The sequence below is a fragment of the Sebastes fasciatus genome, chromosome 20 (genome assembly GCF_043250625.1).
Source record: "Sebastes fasciatus isolate fSebFas1 chromosome 20, fSebFas1.pri, whole genome shotgun sequence".
NCBI classification, from domain to species: domain Eukaryota; kingdom Metazoa; phylum Chordata; class Actinopteri; order Perciformes; family Sebastidae; genus Sebastes; species Sebastes fasciatus.
Genome location: NC_133814.1, coordinates 14,193,547 through 14,206,363, shown reverse-complemented (window position 1 = coordinate 14,206,363; position 12,817 = coordinate 14,193,547). Strand labels below are relative to the sequence as shown.

The window sequence follows — 12,817 nt, the reverse complement described above, 5'->3', positions numbered from 1 at the left end:
ACCGGGTACATTGACATTGCTGCTCCGGGGGAAAGTTGAATTAATGCCTGTTGCAGTGTCAGAGAATGATCCAGGGATGGAGAAATGGTGAGGGGAGTTTTCTGTGTCATATCCAGCCTGGAAATAGATGTCAAATAGATAAAAGTAGTTAAATCTTTTTGTATTTGTGCATTTCCATTACTACATTCAGATTTAAATAAGGCATGGCAACTTTTTACATTGTATATTGCATCTAATTTGAATGGCTCTACCTGTAAATTGGCAGGTGTAAAGTCTATCATCCCATAATTCATCAGCACAAATGAGTTCTGGCCATCAGAGATCAAGACTGCTTGGGCCGTTGTTTGCTGGAAAAAATGTACATGTGGTTATTATAGTAAATATATGTAGTAATAGGTAAAATACACATCAAATGTGTTTCCTCATTTAGAACAAGATGACTTACTGTTCCAGTTCTTCGATAGTAAGCCACCTGATACCATGTTGCAACAAAGACCCAGTTGGCCTTGAAGTTCAACGCTGGGAAGTAACGATTAATGTCTTCTGTAGCTCGTCCGAGGATACTGCCACTGGTGTATTGGTTGTAGAGGATCTGACCATTTCTTGTGTTGTCTAAATCTATCCAGATTGGAGCAATGAAGTCTCTGGCTCCATTCAATGGAATCCTTTGAGCTATGTAACTATACCAAGGACTGTTAAAGGTCAGGTGTCCATTGTGGTTCACCTGGAAACCAAAAAGTAAACCAGTTCTCACTTACAAAGAATTAGTACGCATTGTAACGCTTTACAATAAAAATCATTTAATAATGGTAAATTGATAGTTAATTAAACTTTGCAGTAATTATTTTACTGTTAACAAACAATGAAATTATATTTAATCATGTTTACCAATTATTAGTTATAAATTATAAATTCTATCATAGCTGATAGGAGACGATAACAATTACATTCGGATTGCATTATTAAAGTATTTATTAACAGTTTATAGTTGTACACATTATAATATTTTATATACTATATTAAGTATTTGTTAATGATTACTAAATTATTTCTAAACTTTTAAGAAATCGTTGTAAAACATCCATAAACATTACATAGATAGTATTAAAAGTATTAACTATCTATTTAGATAATGGTTTTAGATGCTTTACAAAGCATTTAGTAACCATTTAACAAGATATTACAATTAATTGCAACTTTATAAAGCCATCCAAATCATTTTTATAAATGGTTTTCAAATCAATTAACCATTAAAAAAGTGTTACAAATATCTGATCTATCTATCTATGTAATGTTTGTAGATGTTTAGAAACAATTTCTGAAATGTTCACAAATCATTTTGTAATCATTAAAAAATATTTAATATAGTATATAAAAGTTTATAATGTGTACAACAATAAACTTTTAAACTAACAAATTATAGCATTTCTAATAACAAGTAAACATTATTAATTATCATTTCATGGTTTGTTACCAGTAAAGTAACTATTAACTAAATGGTAATTAACTATCAATTTACCATTTATAAATTATAGTTATTATAAAGTGATACTGTTTAGGAAGAAGTTAAAAAAAGTATTATTAGTTTAATAAAATATTGCAGGTTTTGCTTCTCTTATTTATGCATTAATTAAAATATATGGATTTAGTAAATTCTAATACTATTTTTACATACATAAATCTGATTATAAGTCCGTCCGAAATACACAAAAGGTCGTTGCAGGAGTATTCGAGGAGAACTTCCATCGTCTGCATCAGGGCTTCTGGTTCCCTCAATGGGGTAGAGGGGACCTAGAAAGAACAAAAGATGCCACATTTTTAAGAAAAGATGAAATGCCCATGTTGGTGTTATTGGTAAATGCCATATTGGCAAAGGTTGCACAGTGTTTTTATCATTTCTAGATCACCACACTTAACCAATCATATCCATGTTTAATCCGGTATACAAAATATGCTTTATGCATTATTTGTGTTTTTGTGGATTCTTTAAATCCAATATACTGATCAAACAGAATACATCTTTTTCACATTAAACGTTTTGGTATGTCATAGCAGGAATAGAACAGATGTCATTGAAAAACATTAGAAAAGACAGTATTTTCTCAAAGGCTCACTGGCTTTGCTTAGTGGGACATTTGAAGTCAAAATGTCAGCTATTTGTCAACCTGGTATTATGTAACTTGTTAAGTATAACAAAGCAAAGCAAACCATTGCCTCTGGTAATGTATAAAGTAGAAGTATAGTAATACATTCATGTACAGTACTTTATACTGTGTGCTGTCATTCTATAGTCACTATATATTTCAAAACCTTAAAAGGGACAAATAACTTGAAATTTAGCTTGACATAAGCTGCAGCTAACATCTTCTGTTCAAAGCTACTTATTCCTGCTAACAATCAAACAATCATTCAGCAGTGGTATTAGATGTAATCCAGAGGAAAATATGTATAATCTTGAAGTACAAACTGCTTTGAGCTACTGTATAAACACATGACTAAAAGAGTATTTAACCTTCAACTTACTTGTCACCGTAATCACAGTAGTCGTCGGAACTATGAAAACAAACACATAAATATAATTAGATGAAAATCCGAGTCTGTTACAATCAATTAACAAATGTCAGTCAGTGAATTTACATAAATGCATCTACAGAAGTAAAAGTTAATATAATTGAATTTAATTAAATTGTCAGCCTTGTATTATGTAACTTCTTAAGTATAACAAAGCAAAGCAAACCATTGCCTCTGGTGTCAAAGTGCGGTACCTCCCCAACCTCCAGTTCACACCTTTTGCTTTTGCTGTGCTATATGAATGCACTGTAACACTAAACACTCTCATGGGATATAAATTGTGTACTACTATAACAGTTCAGTAATAAATTCATGTATATAACTTTACACTGTGTGCTGTCATTTTATAGTCACTATATATTTCAAAACCTTAAAAGGGACAAATAACTTGAAATTTAACTTGACATAAGCTGCAGCTAACATCTTCTGTTCAAAGTTACTTATTCCTGTTAACAAACAATCATACAGCAGTGGTATTAGCTGTAATCCAGGGGATATACGCATGATCTTGAAGTATAAAACTGCTTTGAGCTACTGATTGTAAGACTGACCTGTTGAGATATGAACAAATGACTAAAAGATTATTTAAATTTCAACTTACTTGTAGTCTGAGGAGCCGTTGTAGCTATGAAAACAAACACATAAATATAATTGGATAAAAATCAGAGTCTGCTAACATCAATTAACAAATGTCATTAAATTTACATAAATGCATCTACAGAAGTAAAAGTTAATATAAATTGAATTTAATTAAATTTTCAGCCTGGTATTATGTAACTTCTTAAGTATAACAAAGTAAAGCAAACCATTGCCTCTGATCTCAAAGTGCAGTACCTCCCCAACCTCCAGTTCACATCCTTTGCTTTTGCTGTGCTGTATGAACGCACTGTAACACTAAACACTCTCATGGGATGTAAATTGTGTACTACTATAACAATATATTAATAAATTCATGTATAATACTTTATACTGTGTGCTGTCATTTTATAGTCACTATATATTTCAAAACTTTAAAAGGGACAATTAAATTTAGCTTGACATAAGCTGCAGTTTACACGTTTTGTTCAAAGCTACTTATTCCTGCTAACAAACAATCATACAGCAGTGGTATTAGCTGTAATACAGGGGATATATGCATAATCTTGAAGTACAAACTGCTTTGAGCTACTGATTGTAAGACTGACCTGTTGAGATACGAACAAATGACTAAAAGATTATTTAAATTTCAACTTACTTGTAGTCTGAGGAGCCGTCGTAGCTATGAAAACAAACACATAAATATAATTGGATGAAAATCTGAGTCTGCTAACATCAATTAACAAATGTCAGTAAATTTACATAAATGCATCAACAGAAGTAAAAGTTAATATAATTGAATTTAATTCAATTTTCAGCCTGGTATTATATAACTTGTTAATTATAACAAAGCAAAGCAAACCATTGCCTCTGGTGTCAAAGTGTGGTACCTCCCCAACCTCCAGTCAACACCCTTTGCTTTTGCTGTGCTATATGAACGCACTGTAACACTAAACACTCGCATTGGATGTAAATTGTGTACTATTATAACAGTATAGTAAGAAATTCATGTATAATATTTTATACTGTGAGCTGTCATTTTATAGTCACTATGTATTTCAAAACCTTAAAAGGGACAAATAACTTGAAATTTAGCTTGACATGAGCTTGAGCTAACATCTTCTGTTCAAAGCTACTTAATCCTGCTAACAAACAACAATCAATCATACAGCAGTGGTATAAACTGTAATCCAGGGGAAATACGTATGATCTTGAAGTAAAAACTGCTTTGAGCTACTGATTGTAAGACTGACCTGTTGAGATATGAACAAATGACTAAAAGATTATTTCAATTTCAACTTACTTGTAGACTGAGGAGCCGCCGAAACTATGAAAACAAACACATAAATATAATTGGATGAAAATCAGAGTCTGCTAACATCAATTAACAAATGTCAGTTAGTAAATTTACATAAATGCATCTACAGAAGTAAAAGTTAATATAAATTGAATATAATTAAATTAAAAAATTTTTTTAATTAAATTTAAATTAAATTAATTACATTTTTAGCCTGGTATTATGTAACTTGTTAATTATAACAAAGCAAAGCAAACCATTGCATCTGGTATCAAAGTGTGGTACCTCCCCAAATAATTTTCAGCTTTACTTGTTTAGTAGAGTAAAACAAAGCAAATGACTAAAAGATTATTTCAATTTCAACTTACTTGTAGTCTGAGGAGCCGCCGAAACTATGAAAACAAACACATAAATATAATTGGATGAAAATCAGAGTCTGCTAACATCAATTAACAAATGTCAGTTAGTAAATTTACATAAATGCATCTACAGAAGTAAAAGTTAATATAAATTGAATATAATTAAATTAAAAAAATTTTTTAATTAAATTTAAATTAAATTAATTACATTTTTAGCCTGGTATTATGTAACTTGTTAATTATAACAAAGCAAAGCAAACCATTGCATCTGGTATCAAAGTGTGGTACCTCCCCAAATAATTTTCAGCTTTACTTGTTTAGTAGAGTAAAACAAAGCAAATGACTAAGAGATTATCTATACTTCAACTTTATTTAATTTGATTTAATTAGATACTTACTTATCATCCCCAAAAGCAGCACAGGCAACATTATTTGACTCGCCATTCTCCAAAGCCAAATATTCAAACCTGCTGACCAAATAGAATTAATTATATTTCAAAAGAATGAAAAAAAACAAAAAACAAAAAAATGTGACAACAAAAAAGCTAGAAAGCATTCAGAGACTGCATACCCCACCAAGGATGCATAGTCCTGTAAATCTGTTTTATGGTTTTAATAGCAAAAGATGTTTAGAGATTTAAATTCATATCGATCCAGATCCAGCAACTTTTTTGTTTTTTTTATTTTCTCAGAAACTATTGTACTTACAGTACATAATACTGTAAGTGCGATAGTTTCTGAGAAAATTGCACAAATGTTAAAAAAGCGATGTTAGTTATTCTGGAGCTGCACCTGAATCCAAATCTGCACCAAAAACAAATTACTTGTTGTTTGACTCAGCATGTTATCATATAAGATATGATTTACATCCTAATAACTGCTAAACAAGACCGAAAACATTACCTATGTGTCTGAGGGAATAATGCTAATAAAAATAGAATATTGACAGTGTCAAATGAAGATGTCTGTGAAAATGAAACATTGCTTTCTTAAATTAAATGCATTTTGTCAGTGCAGTCTCCAATATGATTAAAATGCTCAATTAACTTCTTACTATAATTCAGTTGGAAAAAAGGCACCACTTTTTAAGGAAATACTATCAGCATGCAGCAAGCTGTCTTAAAATAATATCTCATTTAAATACAAAATAAATTAATTACCTGTTGATATGCTTCTTTGGTTGTAGAGATGTCTGTGTGAGACTGCAGCGCTGCAACAAGGCTTTATATATTAAAAAGTTGGCACAGTCCCATAAATCTGTCATTTGACCAGTTACAGGAGTATCGGATGGATACAATCTTATTGCTTCCTCATAACAAGCGAACCAAACATTCCACTGTGCATCAAGAACATCGTAGATTATCACAGTGCCAAAGGCTTTAGTACTTTGATTAAGTTGCTAGAAAGCTATTTTAAGCCACCCTCCAGTGTATTTTGGCATTTCAATGATATTTTATATTTATTTGAGTCATTTCCTGACTAAGTTGATTAGCTACAGTTTGCCAAATTTTTTTTTGCCAAATAACAAATTTTGTGCTCAAAGTTAAAAGAAAGAAGGTTGTAGCTAAAACCGGAATATGACATATGACTATAGTAGAAGCTGCAAGTTATACATCATCCTCCAAGCTTGCAGAGGCGCATTCATGCTCGTTTGAGTCTGAGCAGCGGCAAACTGATAAATCTGTGTATCTGTCTGTCAGTTTGACTTTCTAGTTAGTTAGCTAGTTAGGTGTAGTTAGCTAGCCCAATTTGTTGCATTAGCTTACTGAGGGTTTTCATGTTATTTTTAAGTTTCCTCCACCTTAGTTTAGTGTGTTTATTTTCACAACGGCATTTGTGTGTGCAGTGAACAGTTCAATCAACGCAGTGAATTACACAAAATTCCACCGGCAGAATAAACACAACACACTGACTGTCTCTCTCACTCGCTTTCTTCTTTACGTTCTCCTCCTGCTGGAGATAAATTAACGGAAAGCAGTTTTTCAAAAAGTGTGAATCACCGCAACCATGAGAAGTCCTTGAGCATAGAGTCATAAATGAGCACAAAAGATATTACGCCTGTGAGCCCAGTAGTATGCGAGATTAGCCGTGGACAGACAGATGCACACACACTTACACACATCCGAACACATAATCTCCTCAGGCTATGCCTGGTGGAGATAATTAAGTAAAAATAACAAAAACTAAATATTAACTTCATTTATTTTCAATGTTAACTATTGAGAATATATGATCCACTCTCAAGTGTTGGCCTATATGACAACAGAACATATGTTCTCACTCTTTTGCAGGACAACTGGAAAGAGAAAAAAACTCCACATAACCTTATTGAGTGTGTTAGTGGAATCAAGTACAGGCTTATAAAGTCCAGGAAGTGTCCAGGAGCATGTTCTCCATTTAGGGCAAAATTTGGTCCATATTTACTGGTGAAGAAGGTGTCAGATCTAAACTATGTAAAAGCTACCCCCAATCATAGGTCATCTTCTCAGCTCTGTCACTTGAATGTATTGAAGCCATACTACTCTCGTGCAGATCGGTTAGCCGATCAGAAATGCAGTTATGGGGTGCCCACCCGGCTTGTTTGTAAGTGTCTGTGTCCCTTCATGCTGTAGCAGGGCAAAGGGGATAGGATTTGTCAGTCCCAGATGAAGCAGTACTTTATGGTCGTCTTAAAAATTTGGAATCTCTGCAGGATCTGGAGGGCTTGTCGAGCCATTTGGAAGGCTTCAAGGCCAGCCAGCTAGTAGACTTGATTAAGCAACATCCATGTCGGTTTGGTGATACGCCTACTCACAGACATTTATTGGAGCACGATATAGATGTATACATACAGTATATGCTGCTAAAATATTCTTGAATATTGTATCAATACAGTATCAAATCTTTTGAACTCTAGTTTTTGGATTCGGGAGAGTTGTTCATGTTTACTAATATTTTTTGGACTGTCTTAGACCATAAGAATAACCTGTACTGTATGAATACTGAAATGGGCGTAGTTCCTCTCTTTAATTACAGCCACACCTACCACAAGTACAAACTGTACAGAAGGAAAACAGTGTCTTTCCAAGAAACCATGTGATTTAAAATGTTGAGGTACATAAATGCCAGCTTGAACAATGTGACAGTGGTTCGAAATGGTGTGCCAGATGAAGGAGTGGTGCGGTATAATGAAAATATGCAAGACTTCTCTCTCTTGTTGTCTTTGTTTACTCTATGTGGGAAGTTATTGACTGCAGGCAAATAAAATTAGCATATCAAATTGAAACAAACAACAAGGCAAAAGTGAGCATGGCTCACATACCCCCGCTCACTGCTTGACCCCCTACTAAAGTAGGGCCAAAGGTTTTGCCCTTTGGAACTAATGGAATAAGTCTATTGAGCACAATCTAGCTTGTTATTATCAAAAATTGTAGGCACCCTGGACCATCATACCAAATTTGGAGTTCCTAAATTAAATAATATCCGAGGTCTGCTCCGGAAATGAAAGTGTGCCACGCGAACGGACGGAAGAACGGACGGACACGCGGAGCGCTATATACCCCCAACTACGTTGTTGCGGGGGTATAATAATGATTTGATGATGATAAAGACATCATGTCATCGTGGCTTAGTCTTGCTTTTAGGACACAGGATTTGTTCTTTATCTTACAGTTGTATTTTATCCATGTTGCATAATTTATTGAAAAAGTTAGTCTCAACAATCCAGGGGCTGCTATTAGTTGTTTCGGGGGATGCACCGATACCGGATCAGATATCGGGCTGATACTGACTCAAATAGCTGAGTGACAATGGGCCTGATCTATTAAAATCAATTCTATGTTTATATACTATATACATTATATACTGAACATTTTTAATTTATATTATGTTATCTATTAGGGCTGAACCGAATGCTTCGAGGCTTCAATCAATCAACCTCCAAATCATTATTCTAATGCTTCGTTTTTTATTTTTATTTTTTTTTGTATTCCTGTATATAAGTATGTAATAATAATGTATAAATCCCCAAATAGCCCATGACATAAGGAATAATCCCACAACTTTATTCAGTATTCATATTCAACATTATAATTATTATTAGTTATTCTCAGACGGATATCGCTGTTTGTTGTGTGTTGAGGTGTGCGCGTGTACATTAGTGCTGCAGCAGCACTTGTAGGGAAACCTTTGACATACAAAGTACAGAACAGGGTCACCGTGTTATTAATTTATTATCTTCATAAAGTATAGGAGCAACTGCAACCCTCGGCTACACAAGCTAAAACAAAAGCTGGCAGTAGGTTATGTGGTCTAACTGTTTAGGTTAGTTTGTCATTTGGCATCTTACTTATAAATGTATCTGCTGGCTGAGACAAAGCAGCCCCCCCTCTCTCTACCAGCAGTACCTGTAGTGGATCAGCAAAGGGAGATCTCCTCCCTGATGACCGATAGTGACTGATGTCTGTGTTCTTCAGTCTTTCTAATCTCACTCAGTATTTTCATGTCAGGAATATTATTTACTTTATTAACATTTTAAATTGTTTCAGTGAGATATTAATGAGTTTATATGGTGACTTTGCTGTTGTAAACATTACTGTTGCTGCTCTGGAAACCACAGCCTAGCCTAGTTATATATACAATATATGCATAAGTATAGCTAATATGCACACTTCAATATTTGTCTACTTAACGCAAATCATATTGTCATCGCAATATTGAACAATGTTATCGCACATCGCAGATTTTCCTCATATCGTGCAGGCCTAGTATCGACTCACCTTCTGTGGCTGCCTCTTGGCCAGTTTGTCATTGAAAATGAGAATTGGTTCTCAATTTACTTATCTGGTTAAAAAAAGGTAAAATAAAATAAATAAAATGTGTTCAAAGACACATACCACACATACACCCAGTTGCCAGTTTATTAGGCACACCTAGCTAAAACTAATAGTCTAATAAAACAGTCCGACCTTGAATCAAAGTTTTCATTTTTTGTTGAAATTGTTTTAGAGAGGCATTTATTATAAAAGGATGTAGTTTGTGGTGCTGTTGAACTGTGTCGCATTATACTGAGAATTATTGCTGTTATTTAACCTACCTGGTTTACAAAAGTAGAGTCAAACGAGAGTAAATCATATTTTGACTGCACATGGTCTACTCAACTGAAAGTGTATTTATTTATACTGATATTTGTTGTTTTGTCGCACACTTTATTACACACTTAGTACTGTAGTAACTTAGCTTGGAGTAACATCTAGCATTCTGCTATATCTAATTCTGTGTGAACATAATAGATGCATTTCAAACTGAAAACATTATTTACTAGGATGTGATTTATGATGACACCTTCACCGTCATCACAGAAACTTCCCTCAGAGCAAACCTGCTTATCAGTGGCATCGATGCTGGTGGCACAGGTGTGGCACACACTTTATAATTGGTACTATGTATATATAGATTTTGTTATTGCCAAAACCACCAGCTGGACATGCCGTTCTGTGTGATGCATAATTTCTGTTGTGACTAATTGGCCCTATACCAATAGCTGCAGTGTTTAATGGAATGCTACATGGTGCTACGAGGTGCATACCTTTAGGTTATCTTCGGTCACTTGTTTCTTCCGTCTTGCTGTAGTTATAGATTGTAGTTTATTTAGCTGTGTTCGTATTTGTGCAATATTTAGAATCTAGCTTATTTTTTAGTGTCGCTTAATTGTGTTAGTTTTTTGCATTAAGAACCATTTCATCTCATGGTCCAAACACACTGAGACTACCCACCTGTGTCTACTTATTATTTGATTGTGTGGCGTGACCCATCACCAACATGTTAACGTACCAATACCCACAAGATGTAAACTAGTCTTTCAAAAGGAAATACCCATATTGGCTCCCACAGAATTTATTGTTTATATGCATCATTCAGTCAAAGGTGCCAAATGCGAGATTGGGAGCATTTCTATTGCCTTTGCACTGCTCTCAACATGGCGACGGATGAGCCGGCGGCTCGCAGCTAACGGTGCTAAAAGCGCCAACAGTGAAAACAACAGCAACACTGCTGATAGAGCTAAGAGTGCTAACCTGAGGGGGAACCGGAGGGTGGGTGCTACGCTTCCGCGATGACGCCGTCGGTGGGGAAGGCACTGTCAGCTGTAACTGCCGTAAGAGGCGGCCATTGGCTAGCCAGTAGGGCTTGCTCACATGCACTAACATGCACTAAAAACACATGCTGCCGACCCACTATGTCAATAAAGCACAGAGAAGCTCTGATTACAACACACACAGAGCTTGGAGTAACATCTATCATTCTGCTATATTTAATTATGTGTGAACATAATAGATGCTGATGGGGGCGCAGATAGGAGCTGGTCTGGTTATCCGAGAATATTAAAGATAATTATCAATATTAATAACATTTATATTAATAAATTATCAATATATGTTAATAATAACAGGGCACCAAATTACATTGGTACTGTACATAAGCTCAAAAGATATTAAAATGGATTATCAAAAGTAAATAATAATTATCAAAATAATTATTATTATATTGAATAACATGATTTAATTTATATTAAATCATCCTAGGGGCACCACTCTTTGAAACAAAGAGAAAATGATAGCTCATTCATGTAGTCTCCTAGATAAGTCTCATTAAATATACTTAACTATCAATTTGGAACTTTGATTAATAATTAAGTTTATAACTATAACCAAAATAGATAGTAAAGGTTGAAGGATATTGGAGTTCTTGACACAGCAGCGGTTGGCATTATTCACTCTTGTACAATATTAAACAGACCAGCATGTATAATCCACAAACATTTATTTACAAGATAATAAAGGTTTAAAACACAATATTAATATAACTAAATAACTAAACTAAACAAACCAAACACAGTGTGTGACCCATGTGTGTGTGTGTGTGTGTGTGTGTGTGTGTGTGTGTGTGTGTGTGTGTGTGTGTGTGTGTGTGTGTGTGTGTGTGTGTGTGTGTGTGAGAGAGAGAGAGAGAGAGAGAGAGAGAGAGAGAGAGAGAGAGAGAGAGGGAGAGAGAGACAAGATGGCTGGCTACTTGTCTCAAGATGTCTGCATGGCATACAGACAATAAGGCCAGCACTGTAAAACTACAAAGATGGCTGGATCAAAGATGGCCGCCAACATGTTTCCACATGGCCTCTTTGTTCTTCGCACACATGTGCTCAGGAAGGCCAAAGGGGGGTGTGATGTGGGGATTGAGATTATCTGAATGTGTATGTTTGTGTTCAAAACTAATTCACAGTTTATGTATGTGACCTTAATGTTTGTCAGATAATGCAGTGGGTTATAAGAGATGGTTAGTTTGCATGCAAGACCTTGTCTATGTGAAGCATAAACTAAATACATCAGATGTGGCGAAGCCAGCTACCCAGATATCTTAACTACATTCACAGAAATCAAAGTTGAAAAGTCTTGCTCAGCCATGTGTAATTGCTAATGCTAAGGTAAGCCCAGTACTTTACCAATCCATGGAAGAAAGGGTTGCAATTCCATGTGTTGAAGTTGTGGTTCCAAGTCAAAGATGTTGTCTTTGCTGTGTGAGATCCAGTTGTGCAGTTTGGAGGGAAACTGGTCCAGTCCTGTTTCTGCAGCTTGGTAGCTTGGTGCTTACTTCCTTGCTCTTGTTGCTTGAAGTTAGCTGGTCAAAAGGCAGGCTCTCGCGTCTTCTACTTAGAAGAAAGTTCCTTGTGTTTCTATGTCTGTTTTCTAACAGGCCATTGATCAGAGCAGAGCTTAGGTGAAGAGAGCGGCAGCTCATCTCCCACCAGTCAGCAGGGGTTGAGGAGAAGAAGAAGAAAAAGAAGAAAGGCCATTCCTTTGCTTTTGTCCTGGATGAATTTCACAAGTACGTGTGAATGAGTCATCATGCTACAGTAGCCAATGGTTACTGAACTGAGTCCATGGGTCAAGGATCATGTGACTGAGTTCATGTGGTCTCTTGCCACCATCTTGATGGTGGGTCCCAACAATGCATTTCAAACTGAAAACATTATTTACTAGGA

The 12,817-nt window shown here is 35.0% G+C and overlaps 1 protein-coding gene across 1 annotated transcript in view; it reads right to left on the bottom strand.

The window, feature by feature from the left end:
* Positions 1-5,277, bottom strand: part of LOC141758005 (alpha-tectorin-like) — a 37,263-nt gene extending 31,986 nt beyond the window's left edge. The window contains 7 exon segments of the mRNA XM_074619011.1: positions 1,676-1,791; positions 2,524-2,553; positions 3,173-3,196; positions 3,806-3,829; positions 4,451-4,474; positions 4,813-4,836; positions 5,202-5,277. Coding sequence (XP_074475112.1) covers positions 1,676-1,791; positions 2,524-2,553; positions 3,173-3,196; positions 3,806-3,829; positions 4,451-4,474; positions 4,813-4,836; positions 5,202-5,247 — 288 coding nt within the window. The 5' untranslated portion in view covers positions 5,248-5,277.
* Between the last annotated feature and the right edge of the window lie 7,540 nt (positions 5,278-12,817).